The following is a 20,793-nucleotide window of genomic DNA, read 5'->3' on the forward strand; positions in this document are numbered from 1 at the left end:
ACGGACTGGAAGTGCCCAGATCATATTCCTTTTGGGAAAAAAGCACCCTGTAACCAGCACATTAGCTCAAAACTTGAAACCTTACACTTGAAACCATCCCGTGTAACCATAATGGTGGGAACATTAGTGCATCTTATCACAGAAGCGTGCCAGTCTTTTATCACAGTCCCTTTGGTGGTTTTCAGCCCAACTTCCACTGCAGGCAACACATTACCATTTGTTGTGAAACATTCTTCCCTCAAACCATTAAAAACTCATGCTGTCATTGTGTGCCAACACGGTATTTATTGTGAAAGCACAGCGCAGCCACTTATGTGGTGCTGTTTGCTCTGGATGGCACATGCCCAATGCCCAAACAAGGAGCCCGAGTGTTGCCACTGGGCAGGGCTGGAGATGGCACTGATGGGTGATGGCAACCAGATGCTCTTTGTCGTGTAGGAACAACAGCAGGCCCATTAGTGAAGCTGTAGCTCATGCGGCAACTCTACTGACAAAAACATCACACATATACTGTAGTACAAGGACAGGACTCACTTTCTCTTCTTCGTTTATTGACAGAATGCCACAAAACCTTCATTAACATGATTAGGGGTTTTAAGGTTCTTCACCATGTACCTGATGCCACCTGGCTGTATAAAAAAACTGACGTAAAAAATACGAAATGAAACATGAATGAACACAATGAAAAACACAAACTGACAAATGATCTTGTAAACTGAGTTTTCTTTTACTCCTAAGGTTTAAGAATAACAAAGTTATTGTTTTGGTACATCAATCACACAGATAAGGATTAGAAAAGGAAATGCATTTTTTAATCTCAGGTTTTAGTCTCATTTGGCTGGTTGACCTTTGAAAATGCCCTAGCTGAACAAAGAAATAAATCATTGTGCATCCGCCATCTACTAATCACACACAACAACAAAAAAATAACTTCTCCTTTAGAAAATAAATAAATACAAATATTGCATCAGAAACTGTAACAAGTCCTCTATGGGGACTGAATCATAGTTCTGATCCTGCTGAATAGTACCACGGACCTCAACTTTCACTTTTTCATACGTCACTTCACAGACTTCATTTTACAAGCATCTTCATCATCATCATCATCATCATTATAAAAACAGCGTGATAAAGGGCAGGTGTACAACATCTGTGATTATACAGGCATTTCACAATTATAAAAATAAATAAATATCAGCGAGGAAGAGTAAACTGTTCCATCCACAGTCAGAGTAGGGCTATTACACAGACATGTCAGCAAGCAGCCCAGAGGGCCTAGAACAGCTCATTTGCAGTAATGACACAAGCTAGTGCTGGTATTGATAGTCTTTAACACTTTAATCAACTGGGGCTACTTGCTCTCCGTTCTACTCTCATGGTCACAGGCAAGATTACATGAGGTAGAGTCTAAAATCTACCAGCCATTTCTCACAAGACACGCCACCCTTTTTAAATACTGTATACAGCCAGACCACTCACCAGAGCCAAACAGCAACCCACAGGAGACATCTAAAACATTTCAAAGCTGAGAAAGAAATATTCATATACAATTCAGAGGGTCTCATTAAACACAAGAGATGAACGTAGAATTGTTTGAGTCTGGGAGGAGGTTAAAGTGAAGCTGAATCAGGACTTGTCCTTCAGCAGACTGGCCCCAATGCATCATTAAAAAAAATGAACAAAAAATTCCCACTAACCCTGGGTAAGACCTGCCCAAACCCATAACATCTTCTTAAAGAGATCTACTGCATCCCTCTTCCTGGTCATACATCTCTCTCCCATTTAGAACAAATTCACCAGCCTCCTGCTCAAGGCATATTTCCCGAACAGGAGGATTGCACTTGTGGATGTCCTCTGTGAGTGAGAGCCATTACTCCAATGCTTAGATCCCAGGCTCAGCCTCTATTGATCTCTCCTGGCAGTGACTTCTAGCCCAACATATTTAGCTCTGCACCCAGAGCGTTCATCTCTCCAGTAACTGGTATGGGATGTCCAAGCCGTTGAGTTTTTGGTACAAATGCTGTTCAGATTGCCTTAAGTGGAGTTCCTCTACTCCGTCCAGACAACTTTGTCCCAGAATGTCCTGATAGCACACAGCAACAGCCCTCTGGCAGCCCAGTGGAAGACTGACCAGCATTTCTCCACCATGTCCGAAACATCGCTGAACAATAATCTAAATGCAAAAAAAATAATGTAGTTTGTACATTCAGTAAGGTATATTTAAGTCATTCTGTTGCTTTGAAGACGTTCGTCCAGTTTCATCACTGGTTGGATAACCAGAGCTTTTTAATGTATTTTAAGGCAGAGGTTTTCCATGCAGCAATCATGTGTGAGTGGACATGACAGCTGGTCCACGCTTTCTTGAGCACACTACACATCCGCAGTGCGTCTGATTGCCAATATAGTATGTGTGCATTACTGTAGATTCTGTGTACATGCACATGTATAGACTAGTATACTGTACAAGGATACATTTATATACCGGCTGGCACATTAGCAGACACATACAAACTCTGTATACAGACTAATAAATAAAACAGAAGTTCCATTGGAAATTACATTGTGACTAGTAATGAGTTTTTGAGTTCTTGTCTTGAGTTCAACACGATTGGTAGTTGAAATGTGAGTGTGTGTGTGTGGCGTCCTGTTCTATCTTTCTGTTGTACCTTGGCACTGGTGGTGGTGAGTGTGTGTTTGACTGAGAGTGTGTGTGTGTGTCTCTGTGTCACTTCTTTCCCAAAAGGCTCAGAGAGCCTTGGCACTGGTTGTGTGGGAGACCGTGTGTGAGACAGGTTTCTGGGGGTAGCGGCTGTAGTAGTAGACCTGGAACAGGATGGCGATGTCCACGCCCACCTGCAGCAAGCCACACGTCCAGAACTGCACAGGAGCCTGGGTGAGCAGGAAGTAGCCCGTCTTAAAGGTGTCTCCGCTGGTCCACATCAGCACCATCTTAATACTGGAAGAAGGAGAGGGAAAGAGAGAGGGGGTGATGGAGAGGAGAATAGGACAGGGGGAAGCAGAGACAGAGAGAGGGGAAGAGACAAGAAGATGAAACATGTCACTGTGGGAGAAGAGACACGAGTGACTGCACACAGAGGAATGACTCAATAAGAAGACATTTTGAAATCAGAGTGATGAAATGTCCTTGAGGTTATAAAACACCCAGTCAGCTCTTTTCCGAGCTCTGCTGTGATGGGGCTCAGAGAGAGTGTGCTTCTCAGAGAGAGCTCTGTGCTTCTCAGAGAGAGGCGGCTCAGGCAGAAGTCGCTACGAAAGACGCGGCTAATGTTCCGGAAGGCACTCGAGGAAACCCTTCGTGTGGTCTGTGACAGGAGCGCCTGCGGAGGGCAAACTGGAGGCCTCTCAGTGGTGCTGACAGAGAGAATGCTGTGAGACAGAGAGCGCTGTGAGCTAGACTAATGAGCGAGGCGGGCGGGGCTAGACTCTCAGGGGAGGGGGAGGGACATAACAGTCAAGAGAACCCCAGGGAACACTTCCACTGTAAACACATCTCAGGTTCCACAGGGCGATGTGGGAGGAGAGAAGGCAAAGTGCTTTGTTATAGGTAATATCGGGGTGTCGGGGTGCTCAGGGAAGCGAGGTGGAATCTGTTCCTTGTTTCCCTGTCCCACCCCGAGCTATTTTCAGTATGCCGTTCTCAATACCATCCGCCCGGCGTTGGGGGAGGCCCCCGGGGGCCGCCTTGTGGCGCGTCAGCACTCCCCAGCAGCGCAAAGAATGCACGCAAGTTCTTCAGGCCGAAGCACTAATCCGAATTTAAATGCATGAATATAGAGGGTAAGCGAGCGGGCCGGGCAAGGAGGAGGGGTTTCTGCTCTGAGCAAATTTGCTGAAGTCATATCCATCATGGTATACAATTGGCCAGTACATAAATCAAATAAAACATTCAATGAATATCATATTGTTTGGAGACGTGGCTTCACGGGGACATAACCGGTTTTACAATGCCGCCAGATATTGACCACAGCCAATTCAGCTGCGTTTGAATTTTTCAAAGAGCTGACATCTACTGTAGGCATGCTTGCTGCACTTATGTAGGAGGAAGCCTGGGAGTGTGGAGAATTTCCCAGAAGCCACTGAGCAGATGTAACGGAGTGAGTGAGGGTATGGTGGCGGGGGGGGGGGTACGTTAATCCAGGGTACCTTAATCCATTGCAGGGTACCGCAGATCCTGACCTTTGCCCTGCCTGAGGTCGTCTGCTCGCCTAGCTTCGGAGGGATCGAGGTCCGGCAAATCCCCCCGTGCATTATTCATGACTTCACCCTCAGCCACAACGCTTGCGAGGCACATTTTCATACAACCCCGCAACGCACCTTCTCACCCTCTCCATGTCTCACGCTCCCTGTTTTCCTCTGCCCCCCTCCCTCCCTCCCTCTTTCCTCCCACACTTTCTAGCCTCCATATATCCCCCTCTACCCCGCCTCCTTCCTTCTCCATGCCCCTCCTTAATTCCTCCTTCATTTCTCTCGTGTTCAGCCTTGATTCCTCCCTCCCTCCCCCGACCTCCTCCTCCTCCTCCTCCCGTTCTGAGCCAGGCCCTTGTTAGTCGTGGGATCAGGCGAGCCCCTCCAGCCCTTCCTGGCTGGCCTCTTGAGATGGAGGAGGTCCAGGCCGCAGGCTAAAATGCCGGGAGTGGAGGAATCAGGCTGGATCAGTCCCGCTGTAGCAGCCCTCCTCCCTCATTATAGAGAACTCTCCCGGGCTGAGGATGAGGACAACGCCCGTCTTCACCTCCACCAGCCCCCCAGCCCCTTACTGAAGAGGGGGCGTCGCCACCGACGGGCCGCCTGCTTACGTACGTACGGGGAAGGAGGGGGGAAGCAGCGAGCGGCTGTCTTTTCCTGCCCTAGACTGTCTTCGGGATCTGTCGGTTTACTTTACGCTCAAGTTCCACTTGTTGTACTTTGGGCTGAGCGAGGCCAAGGCACAGCACTGCGGAGGGGGGTGGGGAGGGTATGTGTGTGTGTGTGTGTGTGTGTAGGCAGACTGCAGGCTAAATCCAGACCAGGCGATGCTATCGGGCCCGTAGTGAGGCAGGGTGCCTTATAAGGGCACAATGGAAGGTCTCTCATGTCCCGTCTCTCTGAGTGTGATCCATGGGTGTTAAGGAGCCAGTGTCTCAGGCTCCCTCACTACTAATCTAATCAGCTAGGGCCCACTGACAGACACCACCAAAACAATCATCACTAACATCCTGCCACCCCACCTTCACGGACCACGTACACACCCGCACCAAAACTGACTGGGACGAGATGACACGTTCACGCTGAATGACAGCCACCTGAGGGTGTTGAAGGGGGTGGGGGGTGGGGGGGCATGAACTTGTGCTTGCTTGCATGTGTGTGTGCGCGCAGTTCATGACCATAGACATACGGCGACGGCGTGGGTAAAGCCGCGGCCCCTGGGTACGCTGGCGTCTCGGTGACAGTGTTTTGTTCCGGGAGGATTTATGGCACAGGCAGCCCTGGCCTGACGTCCCAGTCCTGGAAGAGAGGCAGACCACTGCCTGCGCGCTCGACTATGCAAACATTAGGTCACGGGAGACACGCACGCACTTAACATGTCATCCAGAGCCGAGCAGGGGAGCAACGGGGCACAGTGGGGTAGCAGGCAGGCAGCATCGGAGGAGCTCTGGGCCAAACAAAAGACCTAAAAAGCTGCTCCTGTGTTTGGCTTTATCTCTGCCCTGCTATATATACTGTGGAGAGAGAGAGAGAGAGAGAGAGGGAGAGGGAGGAGGGGTGCCAACTGTCTTACACCTGACACCTCTTACAACGACTAGGCCCACTAAACACTCTATCCTCGAGCAAGACAATATTCACTCCGGAGAAGAATAGCTGTGTGGGTGGCAGATAGACAGGTATGTGGGTGGCAGATAGACAGGTATGTGGGTGGCAGGTGGACTGGTATGTGGGTGGCAGGTAGACAGGTATGTGGGTGGCAGGTAGACCTGTATGTGGGTGGCAGATAGACAGGTATGTGGGTGGCAGGTAGACAGGTAGACAGGTATGTGGGTGGCAGATAGACAGGTATGTGGGTGGCAGATAGACAGGTATGTGGGTGGTAGGTAGACAGGTATGTGGGTGGCAGGTGGACTGGTATGTGGGTGGCAGGTAGACCGGTATGTGGGTGGCAGATAGACAGGTATGTGGGTGGCAGGTAGACAGGTATGTGGGTGGCAGGTAGACAGGTATGTGGGTGGCAGGTAGACAGGTATGTGGGTGGCAGGTAGACAGGTATGTGGGTGGCAGGTAGACTGGTATGTGGGTGGCAGGTAGACTGGTATGTGGGTGGCAGGTAGACAGGTAGGTTGGTGGTAGGTAGACAGGTAGGTTGGTGGTAGGTAGACAGGTAGGTTGGTGGTAGGTAGACTAGTATGTGGGTGGCAGGTAGACAGGTATGTGGGTGGCAGATAGACAGGTATGTGGGTGGCAGGTGGACTGGTATGTGGGTGGCAGGTAGACTGGTATGTGGGTGGCAGGTAGACTGGTATGTGGGTGGCAGGTAGACAGGTACTGTATGTGGGTGGCAGGTAGACCGGTATGTGGGTGGCAGATAGACAGGTATGTGGGTGGCAGGTAGACAGGTATGTGGGTGGCAGGTAGACCGGTATATGGGTGGCAGGTAGACCGGTATGTGGGTGGCAGGTAGACAGGTATGTGGGTGGCAGGTAGACCGGTATGTGGGTGGCAGATAGACAGGTATGTGGGTGGTAGGTAGACAGGTAGGTTGGTGGTAGGTAGACTAGTATGTGGGTGGCAGGTAGACAGGTATGTGGGTGGCAGGTAGACAGGTATGTGGGTGGCAGGTAGACAGGTATGTGGGTGGCAGGTAGACAGGTATGTGGGTGGCAGGTGGACTGGTATGTGGGTGGCAGGTGGACTGGTATGTGGGTGGCAGGTAGACAGGTATGTGGGTGGCAGGTAGACCGGTATGTGGGTGGCAGATAGACAGGTAGGTTGGTGGTAGGTAGACAGTCAGGCTGGTGGAAGCATCTGGTCTGGACAGTTAAGAGGCCAGTGTCCTGTCTTACGGTGGGTTAGAGAGACGGGGGGGGGATGTTATCTAGGTTCTGCAGGGAGTGTGAAGAAGAGAGAAAAGGGGACAGAGAGAAAGAAAGAGAGAAACTGCTGTGCCCACAGAGAACAGCTCTTTATCTAGTCTGTTTGTTTTGGGGACAATACACACACATACAAGCACAACACACATGAATAAAGCTGGTGATTATTGCAGAGCCAAACTGCTTCAGAGGCATAAAAGGTAGGATAATTGATCATTACATATGCTGGTGTTAAAAAAAATCAATTTTAACTAATTATAATAGTCTCTGAATTGTCACATATGCCAAATGATAAATGGCCAAAAATGTAAAGGCCAAGTTCGTCCTTACTGTATCGACACTCCAAGAAACATTGCAGGGCGTATCTTCACGGTAGCATGACAAATAGCTTTCCAAACCCCTGCATCGACAGCACTTTCCGCTAGGCCATCGGGCCCAGAAGTGGTTAATAAGCATATGTCAATGTTAACGATATGGCACGCTGCTCTTCATCACTTCCGGTTTTAATGAGGTGTCAGAGACTGGTGCCTGACCCCCCTGCAGATGTGAGCCTGGTGGCTACTGGCCATTACTCCTCCAGGACCTGAATGCAGAGACGACTGTGTGTGTGTGTGTGTGTGTGTGTGGGGGGGGTGTCTGATACAACATGGCCGCTCTTAGGGAGGACTTGTATACAGTACATGAAGAGTGTGATGTCAGGTCCCTGGATGATGGGAGATGAAGGCCAGAGCTGAGGGAGAGGTTGCTCTCTGTGCTCTGTATGGTGTCTGCCTCTTAACCTGACTCATGGCTCGTGTGTGTGTGTGTGTGTGTGTGTGTGTGTGTTCTAGTGGTGGGAGGGGTTAACCAGTAATCCGGTAATCCGGTTAACCGGATTGGAGAGCCTTCACCGGTTACTAAAAATCACTAACCTGTATTCGTTTTTTTCTTTTTTTGCAATTTAAATCGAATTAAATGTTTTTGTCACATTATTATCATTGATAGTAGGAATTTCTATAAGTGCACCTCTCATGCTTTTTGCGAAGTTGCCTGTATCAAAACCCAGGTAACGTTAGGCCTATTTTAGTCTCATTAATTAACGCTAATTGCTCAACGGGTAGCCGGAATAAATTTGGCTGTTATGCCGGAAAGGAAAATATGCAATTTCTCCCACCCCTAGTGTGTTCGTCAAAGAATTCTTGCCAAGAGCATCATTTGTGGTCATTACTTAAAAGTTACAGTCAATTGACTACTCAGGGCATACAAAAAAACATCACACTAATGGAGCTCGATTTCACAATTATCCACTGCATATTCACGATCAAACCCTTATTTTTGCATCTGTTTTTAATGATCCTTCTATGAGCCATGCTTAAGGGATAAATAGCTCAGGAAATTAAGTCAATGGAAGTCAAATGAGTGGAATAAATATTCTTATTCAAAACAAGATCAAGATTCTCCAAAAAGATTAATACAAAAATAATGAAAAAAGAAATGAAATGCAGGAAAGAACGAGTGCTGTGTGTGTGTGTTGTTCTTGTACCTCATGCCCTCAGTAGACTTGTTCTGGTAGTTGCAGTAGAGCTGCGGTGTGCCCAGCATGGCCTCGGTGAAGACAGCCAGGAAGCCCAGGGTCTCGACGAACAGCGCAGAGTCCAGGAGGAGGTAGGTAACGTAGGCCGCCAGCAGAGTGAAGACCAGAACGCACTGCAGGTAGTCCACAAACCGGCTCCACGACCAGAAGTTGCTCCAGTCAAAGTCTGATAGAGACAGCCAAAGACACGTGTCAAACTGAAAACTGACCAATCCTAATCCTTACTTTTCTCCATGTTTTCACCGCCATGCCGGCTCGATCGGAGGGAATCGCCACTTCACGTTTTGAGAGACAGCACACTGACACACTGGTGTGACTAGCCATGCTTTTCACAAACAAAAACACAAAACTCATTCCTGTTGGATCATGAAAGACTACAGCTCAGTGCCAGCAAAATGTTCCTACAGATCCAAAAACCCTTTGGGGGGTTGCTTGAGATGGTCATCTCTACTGCAGACTCCTAGTGACACAGGCAGGGTGCAGACTGATGAATGAATGATTTAAAATGAATGATGAATGATTTAGTCTTTTACTGCCTCAATCCAAACTTTTGCTCCTTGTGTTATGTGGTTGGCCTTGTTGTTCTCAAACAAGATGGTTAAATAATTCTCCACAAAGCGATTCAAAAAAAAGAAAGTGAGTAGAGCTGTAGAGCCTAAAACACTCATTTTGAGTATTAGGTACTTGACAATCAAGGTTATTGTGATCTCCTCTATTGCCACTGACACATTATATTCCCTTGCCATCATTTCAGCCATGAAATAAGTTGAATATTTATTTGAGGATATAGGAGAGAGCCAACAAAGGGGGGTTGGTTCGTGACCCCATTATAAATTACATTAGGGCGGTTGAAAATAATAAACTGAAGAAATGTGCCGTCGTACGTCATCATATCTTAAATAGGACTTCAGTAGGGCCTCTGAGATTCTCCTTATCTGGACCACACATCTAAACACTCTACAGATGCCTAGGCTACAGATATCATGTGACGCGGCCTCGTGGAGAGATTAGAGAGGAAGAGCAGCCACTTGGGAACATGAACGTAGTTTACCACATATAGCCTAGCCTACTTAGAGGAGACAAAGGAGTGCAATTTGTAGAAACTCCCAGCTTATCTTTGATATTTTATTTTAACCTAGTCACGTGTCAGGTCTCCTTGGTGGGGTACCTTGAGGTTTTGGGGCACTCGATGTATTCGCGTCGTTGCTTCACAGCTTTATGGCTGTGCCTTGGGTGGCGCTTTTTGCCTGGCAGCCTGACTGGACATTCTCAGCAGATAGATTCTACACACTGTTTCAGCTGCCGCCATCTGGCAAACGGTCTCGCAGCCTCAAGGCCCGGACCTGCAGGCTTAGGTTTTTCCACCAGGCAGCCAGCCTCTTGAACAATGGACACTAATGGCTTATTGCCTACCTGCCTCTGATACACACACACAGGCTCACTCAGACGCAGACGGTATACAAACACACGCGCACATGCAACAATGCACATTTGCACCCTCACGTGCTATACATGTACATTTTATGCACATTATTAGTGTTCTATTATGTCGTATTGAACTGTTTTATGACTATTTATCTGGGATTATTACTGTTTTTATTGCCAATGTCTTGTGTGGTCATTCTGTTGTTCCTGTGAGGTTGAGCAGCCAGAACCTACGAATTTGACTCCCTTGTACCTGTACAATGGATGTAACAATAAAGGAATCTGAATCTGTAGCCAGTCTCTCAAAGACTTTGGTGAACCCAAATGAACGAGAAGCAGCAGGTCACGTAGCACTACATGAATACACGTTCTTGGGAACAAGACAGTACCCGAAGAGAAAAGGCTAACGACAGCCCCAGGTGGTCCGCAAAGGAGTGTTTATCGCCTTGGCACCCCGTACCCCAGCGCTCCGCAACACGCCCCGCTGTTGCTCTGCCTGTCATTTACCCCCGGGAGCGATCGCTCTCCTCTTTCTTCCTTATCGCCGTGTTCTGTCACAGCCACGGGGGCGATGTGCAGGCTGGCACCGCGACAGCCCCCCTGTGGTTCTCAGCAGACGCCTGTGCTGTGTGCTCTGTACGCACACCGCGCCACACGCCGGCGCCACACTGAGCGCTGGCACACGTGGGTAGGCAGGTGTCAGAGCCTGACCCCCCTGTTCTTTTCCCTGTCTGCCCCGCCTACTTCAGTTACAGGCTTGTCAATCAAAAGAGCCAAGTGCTAGCTGTCAATTCACAGTCCATTTTCATAGGGGAGTAAAAACTAAAACAGATCTGGCTCAAGAAAATAATTCCCTCTAATTTTGAGGGATTAAACGTAAGTCTTTTTCAAAAATGTTGATCAAGAGATACTACATAGTAGTCTAAGCCTGCATTTATGCAAATACTGAATTTTACAGTATCATAGCCTAAATACCTATTAAATGGCAGGACGACAGTGCACAATGTCAGACAGGTAGATCTCTCTCCCCAACTAACCCATGGGATGAGAACTCTACAGAAAGGTTATTTAATCTAACCTGTCAAAAGAAACGCTCCATACACATTTTGGAGTCTCGTTTTTCATGCCGCTCCTGTGGGGTGTTTCTACAGGAGCAGCATGAAAATGAGACTCCAAAATGTGTATGAAACAAAAGAAGTTTATCAGTACATGGCAATACTAATATGTCTAACTCCTCCCCTTTGGACAACTCAGGGATGTTGTAAACAGAAGGGATTCTACCAGCGCAATCCTATTGGTCTTACCCTCTGATCATCCTAACAGTTATCTACACCTCAACAAACGGCTGGATTTCTCACCTCAACGGTATGACCTTTAAATCAGTCTAATCCCCTTAAGGCTTCCCAGCAGTCTCGAGTCTACCTAACACACCAGATTAAGAGGTTATTGGCACAAGTGTCTGAAACCGCTAACCCCGTATGACGACTAACCCCACCCAGTGTCAGGGGTCAAGACGACTAACCCCACCCAGTGTCAGGGGCCAAGACGACTAACCCCACCCAGTGTCAGGGGTCAAGACAGAGGCATGATGCCTTCTGAGGTCTTTACCATGAGCTCAGTCATTTGAGCGCAGAAAGATGTTCACCTAAAAAAAACAAGTCTTACACAACGAGTCTGAGAGGATACTGTCTCCATAGTTGGATGTAACAGAGTGCTTTTAATGCACTTGGAGTTATTATTCCACGAGCAATCTGTAAGCTGTAAGTGAGCTTCATGCAAGAGTCTGCTGCAATAATGGTGCCGTGCGTCTGTGCCTTGAGAGTGGGGAACAGTGGTTTGTGTACTTCATAGGACAAGCACAAAACATACTCCACATGGACACAAATAGACAGGTTCGGCAGTGGAGCTGTACACTAATGGAGGTAACTATGGTGTACAGGGAGAAGGAACTCTTTGAGAAGTTTGTTTTTTAGAGTGAGTTTAAACGTTTTTTGGTAATTACGCCCAGGCCTACTAGTGTTGAGGCTGTGGATTTGAAACTGGGCAATTTTCACCCGTCATCTGGACACTCCTCCCCTCCCTCCCTCCATCAATACTGGGTTACTACATGCTCTGTTGGGCCTGCTTTCATATTTTCTCTTCCAGATCAATGCTGTGCAGACTAGCAAATCTGCAATTAAGGGACATGGTATTCTTTCAGTTCTAATGAGACATGGTAGAGCTCCCTGATCGATGGCCAAAGAACCCGAAGGGCCAGGATCTAGGATCCAGCCTCCAGTCCTGTGCAGCCAGCGCCAAGATCAGGCCAAGCAGAACACAGTCCTGACCCACGGCGTGGAGCCCAATCCCACGGTCGCTGTCGTACATCTCTCAGACACCATATGTCAGCAACTTTACATTTTTTGTACTGGGAGGCTTGATGTCTAGTCCTTGGTGTCAAGTCCTCCTCATTGTCCCCCATCCAATGAAATCGAAGGAGCAGACATTAGATTGATCCCTGTATGTTAGTTTGTGCTGTGCGTGCGTCACACCCCTTGGGGGCGTTCACCACAATTCATTTTTTCCATTGGCAAGTACATTTTGCTTTATATAAAGGAAACAGAGGTACATGCGCACTATCTTTCTATTACTTTTCTCATTGATTTCCTGTAGAAGATAACATGCTACAAGGCTATTGCACCTAATTACATGTGTTGACTGGTCACCAGTAACCCTGCTTTTTGTAGTTATGTGTTACTCTGTCAATACAGTATATACCTGAAGAAGGTCACTCACCGAAACGACCTACATTAAACGGATTCCATTGAGCAAGTGAAGACAGTGTGCGGGTGCGGGTACTTCTGTTTCCTTTATTATTCATACACCGCCTACACACCTGTCACTGAGACTTGATTCAAGTGTGCTAGAGACTCTTTTATCTACAGCTTTGTACATAAAAATCTATGCTTGGTCTCTCAGTAAAAATATAGTCTATTCTACTGAAGAGCCCATCTATTTTGTAAATCCACAGAGCTTGAGGTGTTGAGCAGCTCTTTTGGCGCTTGTTCTTAATGTTAGGATTCACATAGGTTAGTATCAGGGTTTGGTGCAATGTGGGTACAATTATTAGTTATAGTCATTATATTCCACAACATAGATGTATGTAGCACTTCCTACTTCTGAGACTGAAGTTAAGGCATGTGCTCATAGGCTCACAGTTCTGACATAAGGAGTCGGTGAGCGAACTTCGCTCAATATGGGCTAGAGGTTCTGAATAGAAACTGCTAACATATACAAGCTCTGAAAGGGTTCGTAGTGTCCAACCACCAGTTCAAATATTATTCACCTAACGTCACCCTCCAAAATCCCGAGATATGGGTATCAAGTCGTCCGGCATAGAGAATGAATGGGGTAATCCATTTCAGTCCCAACTGAATGGCGGTCAATGGGCAGTTATTCTGTTATAAGAGTTATAAGAGAGTGTCTCTCCACTGATTGGCTGTGCGCTTAGAGGCTTGTGCTTCGGGTGAAATGAGGATCTCTGAATAGTACTGGTGTTCTGAAGCCCAGCTCTGCGCAGCTATGGATGCTCTGGAATTTGCTTTCAACATTTCCCTCTAGACAGACTCTCGGAATGAGAAACCGGCTGAATGAAACCCAGTGGTCAGAAGCTGCATACTGTATGTATCATACTACACTGAATCCTTTGATTTAACTGCAAACGGTTGTACATAAGCATAACTGCATCTGCTTCGCGTTGCAAGGATGCAAGCACAAAATTCAATGGTGCACATTGCATCGTTGGTGTACAATTGAGTGTGTCATTTGTGCCGTTTTTACCACTTAAGAAACATTGCCAGGCTGACACTGAAAGACTAATGCATGCTTTCATCACAAGCAGGATGGACTACTGCAATGCTCTACTATCTGGTCTACCAAAGAAAGCAATCTCTAAACTACAAATGATACAAAAGCAAGAGTCCTCACTAAGACTAGACAGAGGGCACACATCACACCAGTTTTACAATCACTACACTGGTTACCTGTCAATTCTAGAATAGACTTCAAAATACTTTTATTAGTCTATAAATCTCTCCACAGTCACGCACCTGAATACATTTCAGACATGCTTGTCAGGTACATGCCCAACAGACCACTCAGGTCCTCAGGTATTGAACTCCTAACAGTTTAAAAAGCCAGGACCAAGAGACATGGAGGCAGCTTTCAGTTTCTATGCCCCCAACCTCTGGAACACCTTGCCAGAGTACCTAAGAAGGGCCGAAACAATGGAAATCTTCAAGCGAGATCTCAAGACGTACCTTTTCAGCCTAGCTTACAATCACTAGCCAGGACCTAGAGACACAGAAAGGCAGCCTCCGGCCTGCTTGTGAATCCTGTTTACATTTGTGTATATCCTGTTATGCAGTGTGTATATTTAGATGTGTATACAGATGCTGGTTGCTCTGCAACTGACACGTTCTGTTTTAATATCTGTGTTGCTTTTATGGTTCTGTGTGCTACTAACCCTTTTCTGCATCCCCTCTCCCTAGTGCCTCTCTCTCTCCCTCCTACCTTCTAACCAGGTCCAGTGGATGCCCCACTGTACCCTGCAGACCACCCTGAGTCCGACAGGTACTCCCATTTCTGCTGTGGATGTCCAGTACAGCCACTAACCCTGTCCTCCTCCCTAGTGTCTCTCCCCCTTATACTCTTAACAGGTCCTGTGGACTCCCCCTGTCTCCTGCAGGCCATCCTGTAGCAGGTCCCGGAGAACCCCCCTCCCCCCTCGGCCAAAGTCCACCTTATGGCTCGTGGAACGGCCCCCTGCCTCCTCGTGACTAGTCCTTCCCACTCTGTGTCGTCAGCTGTCCCTATCCAGCCAACCCCACCACTTTTTACCCTTGCTCTCTGCTTTCTGTTTCCCCACCTCTGCTCTGCGGCATTCTCTATGAGCCTGTTCTGCTAAGTGCTTACTGTGCTTTGTTATATGATTCACTTAAATATCATATTAGAGACTACAGGGATAGCTAACACATAATGGCCTACCATGTAGGCAACTTCTCTGTAACTATTTGTGCACTCTCCTGTTAGTCATGTCTCTCTTATGAAGTATCTAGCCCATGTTTACTGCTCTGTATATGTTCTTAGCCAATAGACAAACATTTTCCAGGAGCTTGCACGATCGTCTCATTGAGAGAGGTAAGAGAAGAATTTTTACAGCTCACTTTTCTGGCTCCTGGGTGAAACCTTTTTTTAAATCAATAAAGCGCATTGTGTTGCCTCTGTGTATGAAATGCGCTATACAAATAGTTTTTCTGGATTTCCAGAATTGAAAGAAAGTGCTCAGGGGCCCTTCTACTTTTCACAGTTCAGAGTATGAGTAATAGTATGCACATACAATGAATAACACTTCAAACATTTCATATATTCATATTCATGAAAGGAGGTTCCACTCCATTACCACAAAGGAACATGCATCATAGGTGGGGGACCACATGTTTACTGATGCATCTGACTTGTTTTGATTGTCTCTCTGCCACTGTTTCGGATCAAAAACAATATAGTCATATCAAGAACAAATACCTGTCATAATGTTATTATATTTCCATACAGAAGCTGTGAGTACCACAGTTCTAAACAGGGAAACTAAATGAATATCAGTGTAGATGTATCTGTACTTGGCATACTGTATGTTTCCATATTATGCAAAAGCTGTTCATCGGCACCATCTACTGTTTATATAGGGAATAACAAATGGAATGCATTCTAAATGCAACGAATGGAGTATTACTTTACATGGGCATCAAAACCATCACTCACACGCCCTAATCAAGTTTTACTGGTTTCTAATCAGCTATTAAGATGCCTTTCATTAGCTTACTAACAGTGAACGGCGTCTGTTCATCAATCTCCTCTCAAAGTGAAGAGTCAGTTGAAGCAAAGTGGAGTGCAAAGGTCGAAAAATCAGAGTTAGAAAGAGTGCCATCTAATTTCAGTCCACACATAGACATGCTGGTTTATAAGTCACATGGCTGCACAACTTGAGGAGTGGACGAGCAAAGAAGACTTCAGCATGCAACGTCTCAAACATTACTTTACCACAGATTATACAGAGCAATCAAGTCATTCATTTTCAGTCCACATTGTAAAGCCCACCCAAAAAAGTACTGTTAGTCTGTGGGAAGTAAAAACAGACGATCACCACTCTTTATGTCCAACAGTATGGGCAATAATTAGCTAGGAGGGTTAATAAAAAAGGAGGCAGGATTCTAGAAAATGCATCTAAATAAGATTATGGTTGTCATCCCAATCAAATAACCCAACTCTAAAATGATGAATGCATAATTAATACACACAAAATCACTCCAACCTTGATGCATGCTACAGTATGCAGATAATAAATTACAGTAAATTGAAGCATGACCTAACTAAGTGACATGCATTCCAATCTGAGGGAAATAACGGCTATAATGAAATATGTAGTATATGGAGAATTCATGAATTACAAATGGATACACAATCAGGATGACATGCATGTGAGATGACTCTAATGCCAGGTTAATACATGAGGTTGGTATGTTATTTGTCAGTTAGTCGTCAGTGACAGTGTGAATGAGGGAGGCAGCTGCACGCCGGATTATGCAGTTAAAGAAACGGAGACATAGGGGGAGAAAGGAGGATGAACTATAACTGATGCTTCATGGCACACAAAGCAAGTACAGTACATACCCAGAAAGAGCTTCTTAGGAACTTTCACCTCCTCGTCCTTACTATCAGTGGCTAAAGACACAAGACAAAATAAGAAGGAGAGAGAACAGAACGTGGTTTCTCTCGTGTAACACCAGGGTTCGATGGGAAGGTATAACCTGACCCGGGAGAGGTGTGGTCTCAGAAAAACAGTACTGAACTCTTTGCACTTCCAGTGAGACCAAGTTATCATTATATATCAATTCATGATGGACTGAAATATCAAACCCATATAAAGACACCATCTGGAATCTCTGAAAGCTCATACTAAAAGTGCCAGTGAGAGAAAATGTTTTCCTTTGGGACCAACGCATCGGAGATGTGTCCTTTAAATCCTGATCCCAAACTTCAGACTGAAACAACAAGGATTGAGCAGTGAGGTAGAGGGTCTAAAATGATCTGCAATTATATCCTGGAATAATGACATCACTCATTCACATAAACTAACAAAACTTGTGAAAGGCCCCTAGATACTTTGATAACTGATTTTTTGTGTGTGAAGAATTTAGATGATGAGAGACACCGAAAGCTGCTTTGTGTAGAAAGAGCTCGACTTTCTTGCCATCGAAAAGTGGGTATTAGAGGCCTGGGTTACACGACGTCGAGACGAGAACAAGAATGACAATGAGAACAAGAATGACCTCGAAGTTACACAAACAATTTATCAGTGTGGACAGAAGTTTTCAACGTCACTTGGAAACTTGAAAGTTCCAGTAAAATCAAACATGTTTAATATTATCTGAAGTTTTTAGTCTTCATGCAAATGACCGGCATGATCCCAGTCTTTGCAAAATCGTATAGTCTGTGACTAAAAACTCCACGTCTTTAGATGTGAGAGGGTGGCAGACTTTTAAAAATATTTTCGAAGTCTTCAAGTGTATGTTTGGAGACTGCATTTTTGTCTAAATTATATATAATGCTGCTGTGTCTTTGGAGATTGCATTTGGACTAATATAATGCCTAACCGAATAACATAGAACAGATCAGATAGATAGATAGAACAGATTATAATAGCACATAATAGAACGTAATCGAATCAAATAGAATAGCTTAACAAAATGAAATAACGATAGGCCTACATTTTACAATGCTGCGCAACCATCATGCATTTTAGAGATTGGGCTGGACTTTAGACCCTTTTTTCAACACACTGTTCAAAACACGCTACCGCGGCTATGTATGGAAGCAAATCAGTCATCAGTCTTAGCATAAATCATATAATTAGGAAACACAGACTGTTTTATTAATGTTATATAGCCTATAACCTATTTTTGTCTAACAAGCTTTATTGCTCGAATCTTGGTCGGACAAGAGTATTTCGACCAAGCCATCACATTGAATCCTATAATACATTCTGGGCTTTGAAATTATGTTGTGTTATAATTTAACTGTACAATAGCCAAACATGCATCATCGTTATCAAATCGAGATCGCCTTTCGCCTGCTTACCCGAGGGCGGAATCCAGGATAATGAGAACATAAACACCCCTTGCAGCGTTCTCAAAACTTCACAGGTTTTCACGACGCTGATGCTGTGTTCATGTAACTGCGAGGTGCAAACAGGAACTGAAAGTCCCGTAAATGGAAGAGAAACAAGCTTGTGTAACCCAGGCCTTAAGTCTGATGTATAGTCATCTGACTCTTTCTAGATCTTTGAGCTCTCTGACCTCAGTCTACCCTCGGGTCAAATGGAGGGTGGTGGGTAGTTAACATTATCACTGTTTCTACACCATCAAACACTTTATGGCTGCAGAATAGAGACCAGTACTAGACCTAGAGATGCGTCATAATGGTAGTACTTACAGGACCATGGCAGATTCCTCAAACTGGCGTGAAGAAATGTATTTTGGAAAACAAAGCTAGATTATGTATCCCAATGCTTGCTAGAGATGTAGTGCTTTGCAAACAGTTTGCATCCAAATATTTCAGTGGACAGAGAGAGAGAGAGGGTCCATGTGAGTGCAAAGCCATCGTGATTACTGTTGCTGCTGAGCAAATCCTCAGTAGGCCTCACTACACTTGTAATAAACCTAACTTAGAGATACCAAATGTTTACAAATATATCCCCCATGTGGACACAAAAAGCAACTTTGCACTGGTGAAGATGGAGCGTTTAGACTAATGAGACTGTTTGTCAGGGGAGGAGTGTGGGGAGCCTGGCAAACAGCTAGTCTTTCAGGAGACCTGAGACCATTTGCAAGGCTAGTGAACATTCAGGGAAATTCGACAACTGTAAGCAAACAAAATAAGTCACACTATGAGAACAAGAGCGGGTTTTACAGGATATGTGTGTTATTTGCACCACCTGTGAAAACACAGTGTTAAATATCAGCTGCAATGCTAACCATACACCCACCGCTACATACACACTCAAGAACCTACAGACAGAGAGAAAAACAAAGACAGAAAGAGAGAGAGAGAGAGAGAGAGAGAGAGAGAGAGAGAGAGAGAGAGAGAGAGAGAGAGAGAGAGAGAAAAAAAAACAGACAAACCCATCTGATAAAATACAGGTATAATCTGTGGCTCACACTTATGGACGGATAGAGGCTGTTTAGAGGAAAGATATACTGACCTGTGAATGAACGCCGTTTGGTGTTGAGTTCAGTGGCCACGCGGACGTTAGTGCACAGGTTGAGCATGATCAGCATGGTCACAATCATGATGATGCTCTGCCATAGTAGGGGTGTCTCAAAGTAGCGTCCAAACCTGAGGCAGAGAGAGGAGATACACGGGGTAACAGGTTATAGGGCAGCAAGTTCGCTCAGCAAAACAGGTCACTCAGAGAGTGATCCTTCTACAAACACATAGCAAGCAACAAATGCAGTGTACAAGTCAAATGACAACTTGCTTACCTAAAGAGTATGCGCAAAATATTGGCCACAAGTAGGACCAAGCACACGTAAGTGGAGAATCCTTCGGCATTCTGTGTCCGTCGTATGTCCCTGTATTGGGGAATGTATGGGACCACTCCGCCGAATACCATTGCTCCAGCGGCGATCCACAACACCAGTTGATTGAGAACATACATGATCTGTTCAAAGACCTCATCTTCCATTTTTAGGTGTTGACAAAGTTACAGATAACAACGAAACATGGACAATTCCAGTCTTGGGAAAATACCTCTTCTCTGCCACTGGTGAAACGTATCCTTTAGGGGCAATATCCCTAAAACAACTACCCAAGTCAATGCAACGACCCCTTTCCAACTCAAAAATCCGTAGATCGTCGATCTACACCGCGCGGTGTCGGCTTTTTGCCACGCCAACATACAGTAGGCTCTGTACAGTAGTATCACATCCTCATATCCCTGACCGAGAGCTGAAATGGCCTATACAATCACGCGATGCTGTACATTAGAACAGCGGGAAGTTAGCCACAGTGTAGCCTAACATGTAGCAATCTACACAGCAGAAATCACATATTCAAACATCTCAGCCCCGTGACCTCCGAATGATCCGACAAAGGTAAATTAGGCTGCATGGAAAACTAACTGTCGACTGAGTCAGTTAACTGATGAAAACTAGGCTCCAACTAACATGCTGTCCAGTTTTACCTATTATAAGCCATCCGAATCTAAATCTCCAGTTAAGTGTCAAGTAACAGCACCATATAATTCTGGAAATGATTGTCCTCTTTTCAGTTCATATCACATAAATTAAACTTTGCACAGCATCAACTGCAAAATGTAGGAAATGCCGATTCCCTGCCCTGCCTTATAACGTTCCTCTACATTCGCCCCATAACAAAAGCCTTCAATCACTTCCTCATACGTAGACATTACGCCCTAATGTCAACAGCGAGGTACATGGTCCTAAAAGGTATCCTGTTTGGAGTGGGATTACGTTTATTATATAGGCCTATATAGGCCAAATTACAGGCCTCTTCATTCTATTGATGTGGGTTAATTCATACTTTTAATTATAAAACTGATAAGCATATTTCAATTACATTTAGCTTACTTTGGACACCAAAAATTACATAACCCCC

At 45.6% G+C, this 20,793-nt stretch overlaps 1 protein-coding gene across 1 annotated transcript; it reads right to left on the reverse strand.

Annotated features, from left to right (window-relative positions):
• Nucleotides 1–625: 625 nt before the first annotated feature.
• slc66a2 (solute carrier family 66 member 2) lies at nucleotides 626–19,900 on the reverse strand. Its single transcript, XM_084454781.1, has 4 exons — nucleotides 19,659–19,900; nucleotides 19,379–19,512; nucleotides 8,605–8,821; nucleotides 626–2,956 (listed from the first exon to the last, which is right to left on the reverse strand). Exons 1-4 carry the CDS (start codon nucleotides 19,859–19,861, stop codon nucleotides 2,746–2,748), a joined length of 765 nt encoding a protein of 254 aa, XP_084310907.1. The 5' UTR covers nucleotides 19,862–19,900; the 3' UTR covers nucleotides 626–2,745.
• Nucleotides 19,901–20,793: the final 893 nt, after the last annotated feature.

Source organism: Borostomias antarcticus (assembly GCF_949987555.1).
Source record: "Borostomias antarcticus genome assembly, chromosome: 21".
Lineage (NCBI taxonomy): Eukaryota > Metazoa > Chordata > Actinopteri > Stomiiformes > Stomiidae > Borostomias > Borostomias antarcticus.